This window comes from Atheta coriaria, unplaced genomic scaffold (genome assembly GCF_025399875.1).
Source record: "Atheta coriaria isolate IRGN ID8LTWV9N9 unplaced genomic scaffold, Caltech_Dcor_3.1 hic_scaffold_68_pilon, whole genome shotgun sequence".
In the NCBI taxonomy this organism is placed as follows: Eukaryota; Metazoa; Arthropoda; class Insecta; order Coleoptera; family Staphylinidae; genus Dalotia; species Dalotia coriaria.
The window spans coordinates 16478-37384 of record NW_027045510.1 but is presented as its reverse complement, the minus strand read 5'-3'; the positions used below and the strand labels follow the sequence as shown (position 1 = coordinate 37384).

Below are 20907 nucleotides of genomic sequence, written 5' to 3'. Positions count from 1 at the left end.
GCGAGAGATTTGCAAGAACATCTCATGGAGATCTCATCCACATCATCCCCGAGTGCACCTACAGAAATCCTGTCGCCGCGCCTATGGACTTAGGTAAGTCAGATTTTTGGCTACGCTTTAACGATCCAGATCAAGCAACAAGATACAAATCTTACAGAACAAAATACCAAAAAGCATCTTCAACGCGCCAAAGTGCATAAGAAAATCTGATTTTCACCACGATTTAAGTGTCAAGATGGAAGCAGCTATTATATAAAAAAAAGTATGTTACCCCACATAAAAACAGACTGAACACGACAGTTTCAGCATCTCCACTGGAGTCACTACCGCCTCGAGAACTCCGCCACTGCACCAACGCGCTCGCCAGGTAAGTCCGTGAGTCATTTCTTAAAAACTAAATCGCGCGATGGCGCAAGAAGCTGCCCGCAGGGCGCGTTCGAGCGAAGCTGCTCGACGATGACGGCCGCCCTGTCGAACGTGCCCGCACGTCCGACGCGGAACGGCTCCGTCGTGCAGCCGCTCCTCCCTCACCCACCACCTCCACGGCGACGCTGCCCGCGACTTCTGCGGCGCTCGTCGCAGCTCCCGATACCGGCTGCTTTTATACGCGCCCCCGTCGCCGGTCGAGCCACCATCTGCAGCCTCAGAGACTTCTGGGCCTCTCCGCCGGCCGCGTGTCCGCCGCCTCCCATCCGAGGGACCTGGAGAACGCGATGCTGCGCGAACAGCTGAAGTCGCAGGCCGAGCAGAAGTCGCAGGCCGAGCAGAAGTCGCAGGCCGAGCAGAAGTCGCAGGCCGAGCAACTAACCGCCATGACTGCCGAGATACGCCGCCTAACGGATCTACTTATGGCGCTGCATGCGCTGCGCCCCCACCACCTACGAAGAAAGTTGCGCCCGCTCGACATTTCCAGCGGGCGTCACTGGGCGCAAGTTGTTCCCGGACGTTGCCGGCAAGGACGCCGGGGAGCGGCTGACTACGGCCAATGCCGCTGCCGTCGCCGCCGGGGAGCGGCTGACTACGGCCAATGCCGCTGCCGTCGCCGCCCCGGCAGGCTCCGTTCCGGAATCCGGCCACTCTGCGAGCGACGCCGAGAGCAATTTTGTGCTGCAGGGTAAAGCAGCAAAGCAGGGTAAAGCAGCAAAGCAGGGTAAAGCAGCAAAGCAGGGTAAAGCAGCAAAGCAGGGTAAAGCAGCAAAGCAGGGTAAAACATACAAAAGCAGGGTAAAGCAGCAAAGCAGGGTAAAGCAGCAAAGCAGGGTAAAGCAGCAAAGCAGGGTAAAGCAGCAAAGCAGGGTAAAGCAGCAAAGCAGGGTAAAGCAGCAAAGCAGGGTAAAGCAGCAAAGCAGGGTAAAGCAGGCCCGCCGCAAGGCCGCCGCTCCCGCCTCCACTGCCGCATCCGTCGCCGCCTCCGCTATCAAGGAACCTTCACGCCCTCTCGATGCTCGTGATCTGCTCGCAGCACCGAAGGCACATCGCAAAAGGGACCCCAACTCCCCGCCCGGCATCCTGCTGAAGGACCGCGCGCGCTATGTATCGGTGAAGAACTTCCTAATTAAATACAATTTACCTCACCGAATTTCAAATTCCAGGGCCGGCATTTGGTTCAACGTCGACACGGTGAATGATTTCCGTGAGCTGACACGGTGCTTAACGGAGGCCAAAATTCATAACGCAACGACGGGGCTCGAGAGCGAGAGGCCCCTGAACACCGTCCTCATCGGCGTCGGCATGGAGCTCAGCGAGGAGCGCATCCAGGCTGAACTTGCCGGCCTGGGGTACGAAGTCGTATAGATACATCCGACGCATGCGCTCAAGCGACGACTCCGAGCGCTTCGAAACCATCGTGTCGGTGGCCCGTACTGCTAACAGCGAGAGCATCTTCGCAGTTAAGCACATTGACGGCATTCCATGCCGTATTGAACCAAGGCGCCCCGACAAGCTCGGCTTGCTGTGCCGACGCTGCTGCAAGCCCGGCCACACCGCTCGCTTCTGTGCTCGCCCGTTCGTCTGCGGTTTCTGCGCAGGCGGACACTATTCAACGGTGTGCGAGCACCACGAAATTTCAGAAATATGTTCAAATGTACCAGAAATGGTACAAAAACTACGAGAAGAAGTTCAGAGTCGTTTTAAAAATTTGGAAGAAGACAAATACTACTGCCTTTTCACATTGTTGGATCCCCGATTTAGAACGAGAATTTTGCCCAAGAAAATTATGAACTAGTAAGAAGAAAGCTTTTTCTAGAAGCGATTCAAAGAAGCGACCCTGATGCTGAAAGCTCAAGCGAAAATGAAGCTACAAACAGAGGAAGACCTCCACAAAATGTTTCAAATTTTTTAGTGGAATCTCATGTAACATTTTGGAATTGTTATGAAGAACTTTCCTCGACGAATCCTGTCAATTCGGAAAATTCTAAAAGCCCAATCGCCGTGGAATTGGACAGTTGTGAAGCTGAAAGTTTACTACTACCAAGAAACCAGAGCCCTTTTAATTGGTGGGCAAAGTATAAGTCAAAATAAGCACATTTAGCTAATTTAGCTAGAGTGTTTCTAAGTGCTCCTGAATATTGAACTAGGGATTAAAAATAAATGTTGTATTAGGTTTTAAAATGAATGTTAAACTATACTATAGGTCAAAAAATAAATATGTGGACTTAAGATGTTAAAATAATGTTGATTTCAAGTTTGATTGCTTTCATTTATTAACTTATTAATACGTTCTTCGCAAATTTTATCTTAATATATATAAATCTCGTGTCACAATGTTTGTCCTCAATGGACCCCTAAACCACTTAACCGATTATAATAAAATTCGCACACCATGTGCAGTTCGATCCAACTTGAAAGATAGGATAGTTTAAATCTCAAATTATAGTCACTTAATTTTAATTTATTGCTAATTATTTGTGATATCATGTCCCTAAAGTTTTCTATTATCCCCGTCACACACGCATAGACGTGTGTATGTGTGTACGTGTGGGTTGAAGTTGATCAGTTGATGTTTTTGTTTGGAGAAGGTTACTAGGATACTTTCTGAAGTAAAGAAACTCCTTTAGAGAACACTAAACGACACTAAAGGAAACAAAACATATTTAACTTATATGGTTTTAGCCTACAGGAAAAAAAGAGCACACAAAATATAATGTTTTTATCTCCGTCTCACCTTCGTGCAATTCGTAGCCTCCTAAGCATAGACATTGCAATTCATGGCATCCTCCCTAAGCACTTAGAACGTGCACGTGAAACGTTACATTTTTAAAACCACAATCCAAATCAGTATTAGAACAGAAACTTTAATTGTACTTTTACTTAAAAAATGTTCCGCCTAGAAACCCTTTCGTTAACCGCATTGTAACTAAAATTGTTTCAAATGGTGAAAAGTATACAAATTATATAGGCGAAATACCGTTGAGATTAATTCCATTATTGGCAAAATTTATGTGTGTTTACCGCTATAATTTATAATAATTATTTTAAAAAATTATAGGAAATATCGTACAGTCGTTGGGCAGAAGTATGGGATCGCGTTGATAAAATTAGCGAAGAAGAGTTAGCAGCATTGTGGTATGACGATAGTGTTGTATGGAATAACTTCTTCTTTCGCAATTTTATCACCGAAGAAAGAGATTTTTTCATGAAACTCTGCCACAACGACTGGTTCGATTTTTATTATGGGGATGACAACGAGGGCCACGGCGACAATCACTGCATTGATGTGGAACGTGTGCCGTTCATTTTTTATAATATCAAGTGGGAACTTCGCCCGCATGACGACGCATGGCATGTGGCCAGTCCTAAGCCTGGATAAAGAAGGAAGGTTCCAAGACCCGGCTAGCAACCGATCTTGGGGAAAAACGAATTAATGCTCACAGAACCATTGCATTGCCTCGGAAAAGGACTGATAAACCGTTGACGACCCATGCAAAAATCCAAGGAAGTGAGGTTAGGAAAACAAAAACACGACGACGAAAACGGCAGAAGAATGTAAGATTTGCGACTTGGAACATAAAATCATTGAATAAGAGGGACCAAGAGCTAGAGAAAGAACTACGAGAGAGGAAAATTGACATCTGTGCCCTGCAAGAGACACACAAAAAAGGAAAAGGCCAATCAGTAATCGGGGAGTACCTGCTGGCATATAGTGGAGTGAGTAAAGAAGTACTCGCAAAGGAAGGTGTCGGTCTATTAATACACAAGAACCTAGTCCTCCTAATTATTGAAACACAATATATTTCAGAAAGAATTATAAAAGTAAAACTCAACATCAACAACCGAGCACACAATGTTATTAGCATTTATGCACCTGAAAGTTGCAGAACCCAGGCAGTGCGAGAAGACTTCTATACTCATCTACAAGAAGTGATTGATGAAATCCCTACCCATGAAAGAACAATAATACTAGGGGATTTCAATGCACGGATTGGAAACTCTGTTATCCCAGAAATAAAACAAAGATTTAACGAGGATGTGATTAACGAAAATGGCAAACTTTTAATTAATTTATGTGCAGATAATGAGCTCCGGATAAATAATACTTTTTTTAACCACCCAATACAATACAAATATACATACCAGAATACAAGAGGACACTGCTCAATGATTGACTACATGATCACCAACCGACACATAAACCCAGCACAGATTATTGATGTAAGATGTCTCACACCTGCAAACATAGGTAGTGACCACAACCTACTTCTATGCAAAATTTGATTAAACATCTACAAGAAGAATAAACCAGTAGGAAGAGAGACAACAATGAAACCAATGGTTGAATTACTCCAACAACCATCAATAAGAGATCTGTACCAAAGAAGACTAACTCTAAAAATAGATAGTAATAGAATACAAGCAGAGAACACTGTAGAAGACAGCTGGCAGAAATTAAAAACCAATATTATATCCGCCGCTCATGAAGCACTTGGAATGAGGAGAACTACTCAATACAACCCATTTGCCAAACATACCCCCTGGTTCGCTGAAGAGGTCAAAGAGAAGTGCATAGAGAAGAAGAAAGCCTTTTTAGAATACAAACACACAAGAACAGCACAAGCCTACCGAAAATATAAGAGAATTCGCAACGAGACCAACTTGCTAGTTAGGTGGCATAAGGACAATTACTGGGAAACATACTCAAAACAAATGGAGAGCGATTTTTACGGTTTGCAAAAGGATATCTGGAAATTTATTAGGCGTCAAAGATCAGACCTAAACGAAATTATCAAAGCAGAAGCGATTGACGATGACACATGGAGTAAATATCTAAGCACACTATATTCCTCGAATATCGCAGAAGTGCCAACCGATAACACCCGCAATATCCCAGATATAAGGTCAACAGAAGTTACGAACATTGACCAGGACGATGTTACCAACGCCCTACGAAACCTAAAAAACCGCAAATCAGCAGGGAGAGACCAAATACCTAACGAGCTGCTAAAATATGGGGGAACTGCATTGATAGAAGAATTGACCAAGCTATTCTCTAAGATTCTTAAGAACCAGAAAATTCCAGCCGAATGGAAAGTGAGCATCCTTATTCTAATGTTTAAGAAAGGCGCAAGAAATGACCCCAACAACTATCGCGGCATTACTCTTCTGAGCACTACCCTCAAACTACTCACTAAAATAATCACCAATAAGCTACTAGCAAAAACGTCAATAGCAGAAGAACAACAAGGCTTTCGAACTGGTAGGTCATGCGCTGACGCTGTATTTGTGATCCGACAGCTGAAAGAAAAAGCAATTGAATTTAACAGGCCCGCTTACACTTGTTTTGTTGACTTTGAAAAAGCTTTCGACAGGGTACGACTAGAGGATGTAATTCAAGTATTACACAAAAGATCAGTCCCGCTAGACGTGATAAAGACTGTTGAAGATATGTACAGCCACAACTACTTTGAAGCCAAAGTTAACAGTCGGACTCTAATGCCCATCAAAGCTGGGAGTGGCATTCGCCAGGGAGATAGTTTAAGCCCTCTCCTATTCAATATGATCATGGATGAGATGATAGCGGGAGTAAGATCCATGAAGGGCTATAAAATGCACCAACATCAGCTAAACATCATGTGCTTTGCGGACGATGCTGTACTTATCGCGCACAATGAAGACGACCTGCAACGAATGCTACACGTTTTGAACACAACTGCTAGAACATTTAACATGAAGATATCTTCATCTAAAACTAAATGTATGGTACTTGCACCAGAACCAACAAGGTGCAAACTAGAGTTGGAAGGCAAAGTCATAGAACAGGTGTCACAGTTCACATATTTGGGAATCCCCACCACTAGCTATGGTGACTTGTATCACGAAGTACTCCAACAAACAATAAAAGCAAACAAAATTGCTGGATGCCTGAAAGGACCTATACTACGGAACAAGCACATATCCAAACAAGTTCGCGGAAGAATATATAAAGCAGTGATAAGGCCAATAATGACATACACCTCGGAAACACGAGCAGACACCTCAAAAATCAAGAGCTTGATGGAACTGTCAGATACTGCGCACGCTAAGAACAATAGAAGGTACAACTCTCAGGGACAGAATACCAAGTAAGCAGATTAGAGAGAGGTGCGAAGTAAAGGAAATCAATGAGTGGATACAACACAGAAGGTCAGAATGGAACAATCACGTCAGTAGGATGGAGACCACAAGAATAGTCAGAGTAGCACGCGACAAATCGCCACAAGGGCGCAGGTCGCTGGGAAGACCTAGGAAAAGATGGTCAGATGTAATACAATGAAGAAAAACAGGCTATTGCCTACATAAGAGAAGAAGAAGAAGAAGAAGAAGAAGTGGGAACGTACATGTGTGCAGTGATTGTTTTACTGTGTATAAATTGTTAGTAGGACAAAAAATTATCTCGGGTCGTCGTTTGTTCAATAGCGTTAATACAAACTATTTAAGCGAATTTATTCGTGATGAATACCAGTGGTGCGCAATATGTATTCGAAAGCCGCTTTTTACAATTAGTTATTCTTAGTTTTTTTATCCATTATGTATATATTAGATACTATTAGATATTCTTAGTTTTATTTATCCATTATGTATATATTAGTTACTATTAATTATTCTTAGTTTTTTTTATCCATATGTATATATTAGATACTATTAGATATTCTTAGTTTTATTTATCCATTATGTATATATTAGTTACTATTAATTATTCTTAGTTTTTTTATGCATTATGCATATATTAGATACTATTAATTATTCTTAGTTTTTTTATGCATTATCTTATCTTAGATATCTTATCTATCTATGTATATATATATATAACAGAAAGTCGAGTTAATAACCATGTTTATAACTAAAGGCCAGGAAGGCCTAAAGGCACTAAACGACACTAAAAATACAAAAAAATACAAATAAGAGAACACAAATACAAAGTTTTCAATTATATTCGTCTCCTCTTTATGTGATGATTCATAGCTTCCCCCTAACCATAGACGTGCGTACGTTAGTACGTGTGAGTTGAAGTCGACCGGTTGTTGTTTTTGTTGGGAGAAGGTTACTATGATACTTTTTAAAGTGAAAACATCTTTAGAGGACACTAAACGATACTAAAAAGAAGCAGACGTTATCGCTTATATGGTTTAGCCTGCGGGAGAAAAAGAGCACACAAATACAATGTTTTCTATTATTTTCGTCTCCCCTTTATGCGATGAATCATAGCTTCCCCATAAGCATAGATGTGCGTATGTTAGTACGTGTGGGTTGAAGTCGGCCGGCTGTTGTTTTTGTTTGGAGAAGGTTACTAGAATACTTTTTGAAGTGAAAACTTTTTTAGAGAACACTAAACGACACTAAAAGGAAACAAACATATTCGCTTATATGGTTTAGCCTACGGGAGAAAAAGAGCACACAAATATAATGTTTTCTATTATCTCTGCCTCCTCTTTGTGCGTTGCTTCGTAGCTTCCCCCCTAAGCATAGACGTGTGTATGTGTGTACGTATGAGTTGCAGTTGACCTGTTGATGTTTTTGTTTGGAGAATATTAAATTATTATTTTCAATAGAAATGCTGCACCCGAAAATCAAACCCGCACCTCAACCTTTTGAGCAGCAAAGAGGTCACGACGCAAACGATGATGTTGAAAAGGAAATCAGCAATTACCAGAACAAATCAAGAGCAAGAAATACAACTCAAAATCAAGATGCGCGGGAAGTCGTGCCCAAGAATCTCAAGGACAGCGTGACGAACGTCTGCAACAGAATATTACGAGAACAAGAGCGGCACGAGAACGAAACATAGCTACAGTACGAGTACTAGATCGAAAAAGGCAACGGATCAGCCGCTCATTAACACGTGCATCATTCGTTCGGCTTGCCTTTGAATATGCACCAGATATTAACTACTCAGCGCATTCAAAAATTGCTATCGGTGGAATGGATAAAGTATGTCAATATTGTCAGGCATTGAAATTTCGGAATGAAGCAGCCGGCATGTGCTGTGCATTATTATCCCTTCTTACTGGCAATTCAGATGATTCCAAATTATTTTTGCGTAAGATACGCAAATTTAATTCTTGCTTCCAAATGACGTCATTTGGAGCAACTAAAATTTGCGATCGTGCATCCGATGGACGTAATTTTGAAACTACATTCAAAATTCAAGGCCAGGTGTACCATAAAATCGGATCACTGATGCCAATGCCTGGTAACAATCCGAAATTTCTTCAAATTTATTTTATGGGCGATTGTGAAGAGCGCGTGACGACTCGGTGCCTGTATAATTTTATTGAACAAGCAGAGGAAAGAGCAATTGTGATATTATTGGAAAATTTTTTAGTAGACCAGTTGTTGGCTGTATACGATATAGTGGCAAAAGCGAGGTTTGCCTCATGCCCACATTTTGGTTTGGCTTAAAGATAGAATCCGTCTTGAAGAAATCGATCAAATAATTTCAGCCGAAATTCCAGACCCATTAATTGATCAAGAATTATTTGATATTGTCACCAAACACATGATCCATGGGCCATGCGGTGCTTTCAACATGACGTCACCGTGCATGGAAAATGGAAACTGTAAAAAAAACTTCCCAAAGCCGCATACGAATGATAAGATCACGGATATTGATGGTTATCCAATGTATCGCCGCAGAAGTACTGAGAATGGTGGCCACCCATTTACAATGCGACTCCCGAACTTTCCAAATCAATTTGAGTTTGATAATCAGTGGGTGGTACCATACTCACCACTACTTTCAAAAAATTATAAAGCTCATATCAATGTTGAGCTTTGCAGTTCTGTTAAATCAATTAAGTATATTTGTAAATATGTAAACAAAGGCAGTGATTTGGCCATATTTGAAGTACAAAACATAAATAAAAATGACGAAATAGCACGATACCGAATGGGCAGATACATTAGCAGCAATGAAGCTATTTGGCATATTCTCAGCTTTCCCATCCACGAAAGAGATCCTGCTGTTCAACATCTGGCAATACGTCTTGAAAACGGTCAACGTGTATACTTCACAGAAGAAAATGTTCTCCAAAGAGCGTTCGAAGCTCCGAAAACGACTCTAACTGAATTTTTTACATTGTGTCAAAAATCTGATGTTTTTGGCCAATTCGCGAAAGGTATTGGTATATGGTGATGTTCCACGTTATTTCACATCTGGAACATTTCCGGTAAAGGTAGAACCACGGAAACAAGAAAACCACATCCTTCCATTACAGGCATATTCAAAGCTAAGACATTGGGAGACTTTACACGGTACATCCAAAGCAACGTGGTGCTTCTATTTACGTTGTTATTGGTGAATGTTCCCGGACCAACGTCTTTTGAATTTTTACGAACAGTTAATGGTCGAGTATTCAATACATACCAGGATGCATGTCGTGAACTGCAATTGCTAGAAGACGGTAGGGACTTAACGCTTGCTGATGCTGCGTTGACATCAACACCGAATAACATTCGTCAGTTGTTTGCAATTATTTTGACGACATATTTATCCCTCGCAAACACAAACTTTGTGGGAAAATATAAAAATTGTATGACAGAAGACATCTTGCACCGAATTAGACAAACAAATCAATGCCAAAACACTTAGATTATACACCAGAGATGTACAATGAAGCATTGGGGTCTTGATCGAGTTTATGTGTTCTTATTTCGTTACCTCTTAATCATTATGGTATGCCATCACCTAATCGTCCAGCCACCGATTTTATGTACCGATTTACAACGAGAAAAGCAATATATGACCATGGAAGTTTGCTTAACAATTATCATGAACAGTGAACCATTACTGACATGGGGCAAAAATTATTTATGATCGGATTATGCTGGCTGTTGCTGCTGAACAGGCGGTTTTTTTTCTTGGATGCACCCGGTGGAACCGGTAGACATTTTAATATCGTTGATTCTCGCCAAAATACGGTCGCAACAAAAAATCGCATTAGCAGTAGCATCGTCAGGCATTGCGGCTACTTTACTGGATGGTGGGCGAACAGCACATTCAATATTCAAGCTGCCATTGGACGTTCGCAATAAACCAGATCCAATGTAACATCAAAAGAATAGTGGAATAGCTGCAGTGTTGCGGAAGAGTTCTATAATAATTTGGGATGAGTGCACAATGGCACACAAATATTCACTTGAAGCATTAAACAGAACTATGCAAGATTTGAACAGCAATAATAAACTTTTCGGTGGTGCTATCTTACTTTTGTCTGGTGACTTCCGGCAGACCTTGCCGGTTATATACCTCGCTCTACTTTTCATGGATGAATTAATGCATGTTTAAAACAATCATTCTTTATGTGGCGAAATGTTGAAACACTTCGATTGACCATAAATATGCGCGTTCAATTGCAAAATGATCCATCAGCACAAATATTTTCCAAACAACTACTAGATATTGGAACGATGAAATAGGAACTGCAACGATTTACGCAATGCATTAAACTACCAGACAATTTTTGCACTGTTGTTCAGGATAAAAATGAATTGATTCAGAGTATTTTCACGGATATAGAGAATAATTATTTGAATCATGAATGGCTTAGTCAACGGGCGATTTTGGCAGCCAAAAACGTTGATGTTGACGAAATTAACTTCCAGATACAACAGTTGTTACCAGGCGATCTGATGTCTTTTAAATCAATCGATACTGTTGTTGATGAAAATGAAAGTGTAAATTTTCCGATTGAATTTTTAAATTCATTAGATATCCCTGGAATGCCACCACATAATCTTTCATTAAAGATTGGTTCCCCTGTTATTCTCCTCCGTAATTTGAATCCACCTCAATTATGTAACGGTACGCGTTTGGTCATCAAAAAGATCACCGGAAACATTCTTGAAGCAACCATTTTGGCTGGGAAAGTTTGGAAAAATAATGCGTAACTGAAAAAATGCCGAATACGCCGAATACCGAATACCAAACGAATATTCGGCGCATTTTTAGTTATAATGTTGTTTGTTGATATTCGAAATTACCGAAAAAAACATTAGTTCTGATTATAACCTCAAATTATGTCTTTCATCAGTCCTTTGGCGTCAGTCCTTTGTCAGGTATCGCGGTATCAGGTATCTTATATTCCCAACAATTTTACAATGAAGTTGTTTTTGTGATACCGATGGATGTAATCATTTCAAGCTAGGGTCTATTAGATATCAGCCAGAATTATGTGCTAAAAATAGTACACGTCCAAATACTTCTACCGTATTCTCAGACTCTGAAGATGACGTACCATTATCTACATACATTAAAGACAATGACGATCGGTCTGAATTGGATAGCGATCGATCAGCACCAGGAACTAGCGGTTATTCGCACCATCAAAGTCGTTATAGTAGTGGTGATTATGTTTTGGTCAAATATCTCACAAAGAAAATAGAATATCATTATGCAGCGGTCTGCTCTTCGGTTGATGAAGACGATGAAGTAAGAGTAACTTTTCTCAAAATTTGTAACCAGAATGGCACTCCGTTTAAATTGGATGAAAAAGATGTGTCAGATGTTCCCGTGGATCAAATAATAAAAAAAACTACCTGTACCAGACCTCATTACAAAAGGGAAGAGAGTTTTTTACCAACTTAAGGAAAAAATTGATGTTTTCGAAAAATAAGACATAAAGACATGTGTGTGCCATTATTGAATCTTAAAAGATTCGTACAAATTTTTAATAAAATTCATTATAATCCTTACAAAATTGTGTATTTTATCAGTACTATGTTACCCTCGTCAGTCCCCTGGCAGTCATAATCTGAAATTTTTAAATATCTCACAATCTACTTAAAAAAGTGACTGGCCCGATTTGGAACAATATATTCATTAGATTAGCCATCATATACACCCGAATTTGTAGAAATTTGATTTAATAACTATAGTAAACAAAATATCCTCAAAAGTTACCCAACTTTTGTATAATCACCCTTATACGAATTACCAGAACCGATGAACACATTGTGTAATCAATAACGCACAACTTTCGCGCCGTAATTTTGGTGTTAGATGCAATCGGTTGGAGCACGATGCCTGAATAGTCACGACGGTTTAAAACATGAATTTGATGAAGATGACATTCCTATATCTTGCGATTTATTTTCGTTCCCTTCTCATACGACCCACCGACATCAACCATTGGATCGGTGAAGATTAAGACAGTTCGCAAGGTCAGCAATTCAGACAACGCTGAACTGCCAAGACGAGAGTCTACAAACGAAGAAAAAGCGAGCGAATGAGACTGAATTAACGATCTTCGGCCCCACCCGAAGTCGCTGGCAAATGACGCAGAGAAACACGCATGCCCGCCAGCAGTGATTTCATAATGAATAACCGCTGGATAAGACACTCGAGTCAAGAATTGAATAGTTGTACGTTACACTGGAAGTTCACAGTAATATTAATCTGCCAATTAATAGTCTGTGAATATCCCCTGCTGCTTTGCGTGTATTACATTTAATTTTTGATTTATTTTTAACATGTTAATGTAGTCACTAATTTCCATTTGTGGATTTAATAGTTGTATCGTTTTGTGATACATTTTTTTAGTTTTAGTTCAAGTTATGTTCTTTTACGGGTTCACTGGTATTGTATTGTATTTATATTAATTCGTTGTAACGTGTTGTGATACTGTTTGCTGTTGCTGCACGTTTTGGTTATGTTTTGGCCAACAGGCACGGCGGCGTTTAGTGCATGTAAATTTATATTTTGCGAAATTTTATCTGAAGGGTTATTATTTATTTTATTGAAAATGCTTCACTTGTACATGAACCGTTTCTTTATTCGTCTCCAAGAAACTGATGCAGACTAACCAACAGACAGCGACAAAATGACGACGTGCCGCGCCTAATGGTGCGATTCTGTGCGATTCGCACGTTGCATACGTAGCGAAGCTGAGAGGACGCTTCGTTCGTCGGTGCAGAGCAGCGCAACAATGCAAGAGGCCTAGCCTAAACTGTCGTTTTTCCAAGGTCATATACAGGATATTCGCGTAGTGTTCGAAATGCACAGACTCGGCTTTATTTTCAAGTGCAAGTCTGCAGGGTTGTACTAAATTTTTTATTTTATATTTTATTATTAGATGGTATTCTCAACCGAATTAGGCGCTTGGTGAGCTCAGCAGCCTAGTGAGAGTTTCCTCCCTCCAGGCAAACCCTTGTAGATGCTCCCCAAGCACTTGACACTTCCAATTTGGACCAGAACGCTTCCACGCCCGTGTATGTTGCAGGATGTTCGGGACAAAATTTTACTTCGTAGTGGTGCATGCCGTCTAAATCGTCCACCGTGTTGTTTGCCTTCCATGAATCGGTCATAGCCTGAAAGTAAAATTGTTCGTATCCAGCCAAGGTACAGCGTGCATTTTGGTGAACCTATTTTGCGCGCGGCTCGGGTTAAGCGCCCTGCCCGTTTGTGACGTTAAATTTTTCTCATCAGAAATCATCCGACTTGCCCTGTATCCTATTTCTCCACTTCATCCAGCCTAGCATCAAACACGCACCTGCGCATAGCCCAAGTTTCTCCAACATTGACAACATTGGCCAGTCAATTTCTCTGCAGCTTAGAATTTGACAGTGAGTGTCACTACACGCGCGCGGGTAATCTATGTGTTCTTCAAGTACACAAATTAATACTTATTATTTCAATTTTGATTCTTTACTGACATTTAAAAAACGCAATAATGAAAATTTACGATTTCTTGTTTTGATTTTAAATAGCCTTTGAAGAAGAGTAATCGAAAAAATAATATCTTTTATATGTTGCATATATGGTTCTTTATTTGAGATTTATCTGAAAACTGGCATAAGTTGTCATAGTTACCATAATTTACCGATTTAACAAGATTTTAGGTGAATTCATGAGAATCCAAACAAAATGGATTTTGTAGTAGATAAAGTATCAGAAGACTCATTCTTTATTAATGTGTCAGTTCTTCTTCAACTTCATGCAGCATTCCAATCATGCACTGTTCACTTACATCTGGATACAAATAATATCTGTACTGGATCCCTTGAAAATCTTCTTCTTCAAAAACCATTGCTCTGCACATATAAAAATACATTTATATAAAATTAATCCATTAAGTTAGACTTATTTCTGAATATAGTCCTTTATAATATCAAATAGCTTATATATGGCAATACAAAATGCCCTAAGAGTCTGTACTCTTACAAAGAATGTCCTTCCAGCCATAATAACATGCATGCCAAAGTTGTATCAATTATTCCAATTAAGTCTAAGTTACTTATGCCCCATAACAATAAACTTCCATCCTAAAACAATATTTTAAAGATATTGCCATTCTGGTTTGCTATATTCATTTACTTCAATTGATTGATCAAAAGAGTTGGCTTTCTTGTTACCCCTGTTGCATAGCATGCCTGCATCCATCTTTGGATCAATCATCTCAATAGCAGACATAGCTTCAAAACAACCAAACAGTGTCATGAAGCAGTTCTCCTAGTTCCAAGTCTGCAACTTGTTAGAGTCTTTATCTATAAAATGATGATACTAATCAGATTTTCCTAGCAAACCTTGAACTGATGTCTGAAACTCTTTTGTTATGTCCACCCAATTATTCTGGGCTTTGGTACCACCATTGGACACACTATTAGTTGGTGTCATTGATGGTGATATCACATTACCTTGCATGCCTTGGTTATCATTTGTCGTTACTTCTTTTGTATACTCCATACTCAAATTACACTCTAGAATACATTTTGAAGTGGTTCTAAAAATTTGATTGTTACACTTGAAATGTAATGAAGGCATTCAGCATCAAGTGTACTTCACTGTTGATTCCATTTGGTACATTCAGTACAGTCAGGTTCTGTGCATGTACTTCATGCAGAATTATTAATTTTTTCCAAGTATCTAGACCTGTGTGTGACAAGTGATAAATGCATATAAATATATAATAATACTTTTATAATACTTACTTTTATATAAGATCAGCGCACAGTGTTTACTTTATGTGTATGGGCATGTGCATTTCAAAGGCGCCAAACCTTCAACTGATGCATACACCGGCAAAGCCCATGCACCACACTCGTGCACCACACGAACAACACGCTCATTACTTATACTTACTTATAAGCCTTATAGTGAACACAGAATCGCATCATAGAAACACGTTTATAACCTAACTCTTTCATATGTACTTTGAAACATAATTCATGTTGAGTACAAGTGTAGTACCAACGTTCTTATTCTGCCTACATTTGCAATGCAGAACTTAAACATCAACAAAGTAAGATCTTATCCACATTCACATAATTGTGGAATCATAAAAGGTATTCACTGTGGTTCATTTGTGTGCCTATTGATACATCAACAAGATCACACTCAAAATCAATCTGCATACTTTATAAAACTTGTAACAAGTAATAATGAGGAAAAAGCATCCCTTGAGATAGACATTGGCAAAGATATCATTACCTCTCAGATTTGGACTACATAGCTCTAGTGAATTTGGCATTTGTGTCAACTTCCACTAGAATATTTATGATTGATTGTAACACTCCAGAAGTGGTTTCCATAAATATTCCAGTAGTAAATGATGACTGTGTAATTGCAACTTCATGGAATTCTGAACATGATTCCTTGGCAGTTGCCTACCAATCTGGTAAAGTGATGGTGTATTGCATAAATTATGCAACTTTCAATCTAATTTTATTAGCTGAAGATAATCCAGAACACAAGGTGATTCTTTAATTAGTGATTGCTTGTCATTTCTTTTAAAAGTAAATGTTTGTAGGGTGAACAAAGTGTTTATTTGGGCTGGGGGGATGTCAAAAAACAATTTAAAGGGAAAGCAGTTGCATCATACTTGAAGGAGAGTCATCCACCAGGTATCAATAATCTGATTGATTAATAAGCTTATGTATTTAATGTTTTTTTTTGTTTTAGAAAGTACATACAAACACTTATCACAGGATGCATTTATAAGTTGGCAAGTTGGTGAAAGGTTTTTCTTGGTAAATTCACAGTTAGCCAATGAACGAGTCATTCGAATTTTTGATAATGAGTGTCGACTATTTTATACTATAACAAACATGAAGGTTCCTGGGCTTTGTTCGAAAACGGCATTTCGGCCAAAACACAATACACTCGCAACTGTTTGCAAAAGCGACGATTCGACGTCATATATTGTTATGCATGAACGAAATGGAGAGTACTATAATACAATTTTCCCATCTTCTAATGTAAGTAGATAAAGTAGTTGAAACTTTATTGTAACAATAATTCTTCTTTTATATAGGGAAATGTTCAAGACATACAATTTAGTACTTGCGGCCGTATCTTTACTATTTTGTCATATTCCAAGGAAAAGTATTTTCTAGATGTATATATGCAATCAAACTTCATATGGTTACATAAATTCAGGTTTACTGAAGAAACTGAGAAATTAATGATTGCATTTAGATTAAATCAAACAATAGAAGACACATATTCGATTGAAATGATATATTACGATTGCGTCGCTATCTATGAACTAGTCCAAGTAGTAACCTCTGTGGAAGATTGTCACAGGGTATATGTTCATATTGGCAACAGTTTACAGGAATTTGATTACAAGAAAAGCGTTATTCCACCTTGTGGAGTAATTGATTCAATTTTAAATACTAATGAACCGATTAATAATGTGGTTGCACATGAAAATATCTTGATACTTATAGATTCACAGGAAGTTGCACACGTGTATCGGAAGCGGGACGAAAAATGGCAAGAAGATCACCCAATTAACTTAAAATTAAAATCCAATAACTTACCTGTCACATGGACGAAATATTTATTAAGTGTAATTGATGATACAGATTGTTTGATGGCCATTGGATTTGTAAACAATACATGTATGAAACGTATTGTAAGGCTTGATGGTGATAAAAACAATGATCATCAGGAGGTTACAGAAAATGTTAATTATGCTTATAAAACAAGCAATAGTAACATTATCAATGTGATATCCGCGGATGCTTATAGAACCAGTAGTATACAATCAGTATTTAATTTTTCTGAATTGAAAGTGGATTGTGTATTACTCCAGAATGGGGAATTGTACATTAACCAGAAGTGCTTTGCGAAAGGAGTCACTTCAGTACTTAACTATACTGAGTTGTATTTACTGATAACTATTACCTGCTATGATGATCCAATGGATCGAATGTATTGCATAACTGTTGAACGTTTATTGACACAGTCATTGCCACCAATCAACGAAATTTCCTGGTCTCGACGAATCGAAAAGGGAACGATATTGATTTGTATGGCGGATGATGATGGCAGTGTGATTTTGGAAATGCCTCGTGGAAACATTGAATTAGTTACTGTACGACCAATTATTTTGAGAAAACGCCCGCGCTTACCGCTGATGGAAGTTTTATGAAATGTATAATCCTCATTAGAAGACTCTGCTGTTCAAAACGGACGTACTTCCTAAGGCGATTTGCCGTGGATTTGTTTCACCAAAACGTGCCTGTTTTTGTGAAATCGCTTGGTAGTACTGAATCAGTCATCAAGTTTCTGTTACCATTGAAAAACAAGTCGACATTGACCCGTACTGACTTCTTGTTTGTGAATGAGTATCCAGTAGAAGACAAGCGACGCAAGATTTTGATGCAATCATTGAAGTTTGCTCTAAATATAAAAGTGATGAAAATGATCTGGATCACTATAGAATTATCTGTATTGCACTTTTTGTAAAACATAATTATGATTCTTACGAATCATTACGATTTCTTGTGAATCAGATTGGCGGGATATACACAACAAAAGTGCTGCTTCAAGTAGCTGACGTTATTAACATGTTAAAAATGTATGGTGATCCCAATGAAATGTACAAACAGGCGTTGGCACTCTATGATGTTGAATTGGCAGCGACAATTGCACAGCTGGCCGGCATGGATCCGCAGGTGTATAGAAGATTTTTAGAACTTTGCAAAAACAGCAGTCCGATTAGTAGAAGATTCTTGATGGCCAATGAGGGTGGGAGTTACAAAGCTGCAGGTTACTTGTTAATTTTGTATAGGAAACGTGAAAAAAACTTAGCGGACTTTATGGAGTATATCAAAGATAAGGCTGTACTCGACGATGTTTTTAAGGCGATGAATAAGGATGATGGCGATGCGATGCTCAGAGTTTCACAATTATTGTGCGAGAAGTATATTGCAAACGGAATGTATAAGAGGCTGCCGCCGGTTTGTTGCAAAGCTGGCTTAAAGTTAAGAGCTATCGAACTGTTAGTTTCTGGAGTATGCTGGAAGGAAGCTGTTCATCTTATACCGTGATTGAATAATGAGGAAAAGCATGTTTGGTTTGAAAAGTTAGCAAATGTGTGCATGACTAACGGAAAGCACAGGGCGGCGGCTTACATCTATTTGGAACAATGTTACAACGTCGACCAAGCTTTGAATTGCTACTTGTCAGGACACTTGTTTAAGGAGTTCATTGAGATCATAGAGGATTCCCTCTTGACCGCGCAAATCAACAAAAATGGTTATCGTAAGTGGTATTAAGTGATTGATTTTTATGAAGCCAGTAACGCCATCTCTTCATTTATAGTTTGCCAACTTACGGATACTTTAGTGGAGAATATTGAAAATGTGAAAGCGAGCGTGGTCGGGCAAAATGTATGAACTGCATTTTGAACGATTGAAAGTTGTTCGCGAAAGTCGCAAAGATCGGGCGGATTGTGCACTTGACGGCGACGACGCCTACTCTGAGGCGGGTAGTGTCACGACACGAAGTCATTCATCGTACGCGAGGTATTGATCTTTATTACCGCTTCTTTAATTATTCTATCAACATCTTCTTTTAGTACCACGACTCGTCGTACTCGGAAGCTTGAAATGAAACTGCGTTCGTTGCGACATGGTGGAAAATTTGAAGATATTGCACTGATGCGTGAATTGTATGACATTATAGCCGATGTCTTCAATATAGCGAAAGACTTGAGTAAATTAAACACCGTATACATTAAATATGCACAAATACAAACTGACGTGATATGTGATATTGTTGCCAACTTACAACAACGAATGAAACAGGATGCATGCATTATATGGATTCCAGAGTATGCAGAATTGGAAGATGATGTATTAACTGCAGATTTTATTACTGAAAATATTGTACATTTGGGTAAAGAATTGGACAATGCCGGATATTATGAAAGATTCCAATTCCTATATAGTTTCAAAATAGTGCAACACGAATACTCGGCGTCATCAGAGAGGAGGATAAACCCCAAGAGGGTTAGAAATCTATTTCTTCTACCTAAATATTACAATCACTGTATTAATTTCCTTTGTTCTGATTCAAGAGAAAAATACTGATTTAGTTCTAATAATAAATAATATTTTACTTAATTTTGTCATGTCAAACTCAAACCAAGAAGTTTAATTCAATATTATGTATCAATATTCTTTAATAGATAGAAATTTATCCACAGTATATAAATTGATTCAAACGCTCCTGAGTTTGTTTATATTACCAGTAAATTGCCACTATGAAATAAATTAACAAGATGATTCGCAACGTTACCGCTAATTAACTATTATACCCACAGGTATATTTCGGATTTCTTGCACGTATTATTGACTTTCGAAAGTATTTATTAACTCACCCTTCTACGAGTTTGCCATACTTCTTGGACTCTTCATAAGTTAACAATAAAAAAACGCATTCCTTTTAGTGGGTGAAGTTTATGACTGATGCGCTTTTATTTTATTTTTATTTTATTTTCGGATTTTTAGGAAAGTAGAATTAACTATTAGTATAAATCAAATTTTCTAAGATTTATTAAAGAATATGCCATTCTTTGGTCTTCGGTTCACTTAAGTATCCGAAGCTAAATGACCTAAGTCCTAAACTCACCCTTAAAAACTACCCCAAATTCTTTAAATTAATTTAAATAATTTATAAATAACTAGTTAACCCGGCAAACGTTGTTTTGCCATATAAATTATTTTTAGTTTCTAGATAAATTTAGTGTGGTAATAAAAGAGTAACTTACATATTATAAGTGTAAGTATGTAAAACTTGATTAACTGAACTAATCGTGCCAAATACACTTTAAAATTACTAATTTTATTATCTAAAAATATAAAAATGAATCGCAAAATGTGTTGGTAACCGCTTCCACTCAACAACGCTTCCAATCAATTTAGCTACTCTTCTTTAATATACTATAAAGTCTAAGGGTGGTTTTACGGCGACAAAAATTGGAATAATTACCGGGAAACGGGAAAGCTGGTGCTCTTTTTTCAATCGATTAACGAAACAAATTCTGCAGCCTTCTTCGACTTATTTTTGATTTATTGTTTTATATGGTGTTTTGTGCAATGTGTTTTCTACTGAGTTTTCTTTTGTCCACTGACAAACGAACCAAATTCCGCAGTTTTCTTTGATTCATTTTTGTTTGATTGTTTCATTTCGTTTTTTGTGCAAAG

At 38.7% G+C, this 20907-nt stretch overlaps 2 protein-coding genes and 1 long non-coding RNA gene across 9 annotated transcripts; 2 read left to right on the top strand and 1 right to left on the bottom strand.

Moving 5' to 3' along the window:
* Positions 1–13503: 13503 nt before the first annotated feature.
* LOC135802929 (N-alpha-acetyltransferase 35, NatC auxiliary subunit-like) lies at positions 13504–15569 on the bottom strand. Of its 7 annotated transcripts, none has more exons than XM_065316545.1 (7): positions 15400–15569; positions 15249–15340; positions 15106–15191; positions 14786–14955; positions 14633–14733; positions 14439–14502; positions 13504–13779 (listed from the first exon to the last, which is right to left on the bottom strand). In XM_065316545.1, exons 4-7 carry the CDS (start codon positions 14906–14908, stop codon positions 13588–13590), a joined length of 480 nt encoding a protein of 159 aa, XP_065172617.1. In that variant the 5' UTR covers positions 14909–14955; positions 15106–15191; positions 15249–15340; positions 15400–15569; the 3' UTR covers positions 13504–13587. The 7 variants fall into 7 exon arrangements, 6 of the variants coding, with proteins under 6 accessions (XP_065172617.1, XP_065172618.1, XP_065172613.1 ...); XM_065316546.1 differs by having other exon boundaries at positions 15254–15340; XM_065316541.1 differs by having other exon boundaries at positions 14786–14932; positions 14995–15191; positions 15400–15557.
* Positions 15570–15628: 59 nt separating this feature from the next.
* On the top strand, positions 15629–17846 carry LOC135802924 (uncharacterized). The gene is made up of 4 exons (XM_065316535.1): positions 15629–16162; positions 16218–16311; positions 16370–16665; positions 16722–17846. The coding sequence occupies exons 1-4, from the start codon at positions 15965–15967 to the stop codon at positions 17844–17846; spliced, it is 1713 nt and encodes a 570-aa protein (XP_065172607.1). The 5' UTR covers positions 15629–15964.
* Positions 17847–18747: 901 nt separating this feature from the next.
* LOC135802933 (uncharacterized) lies at positions 18748–19378 on the top strand. The gene is made up of 3 exons (XR_010550669.1): positions 18748–18961; positions 19022–19224; positions 19278–19378. It is a non-coding gene; the product is annotated as an uncharacterized lncRNA (long non-coding RNA).
* Positions 19379–20907: the final 1529 nt, after the last annotated feature.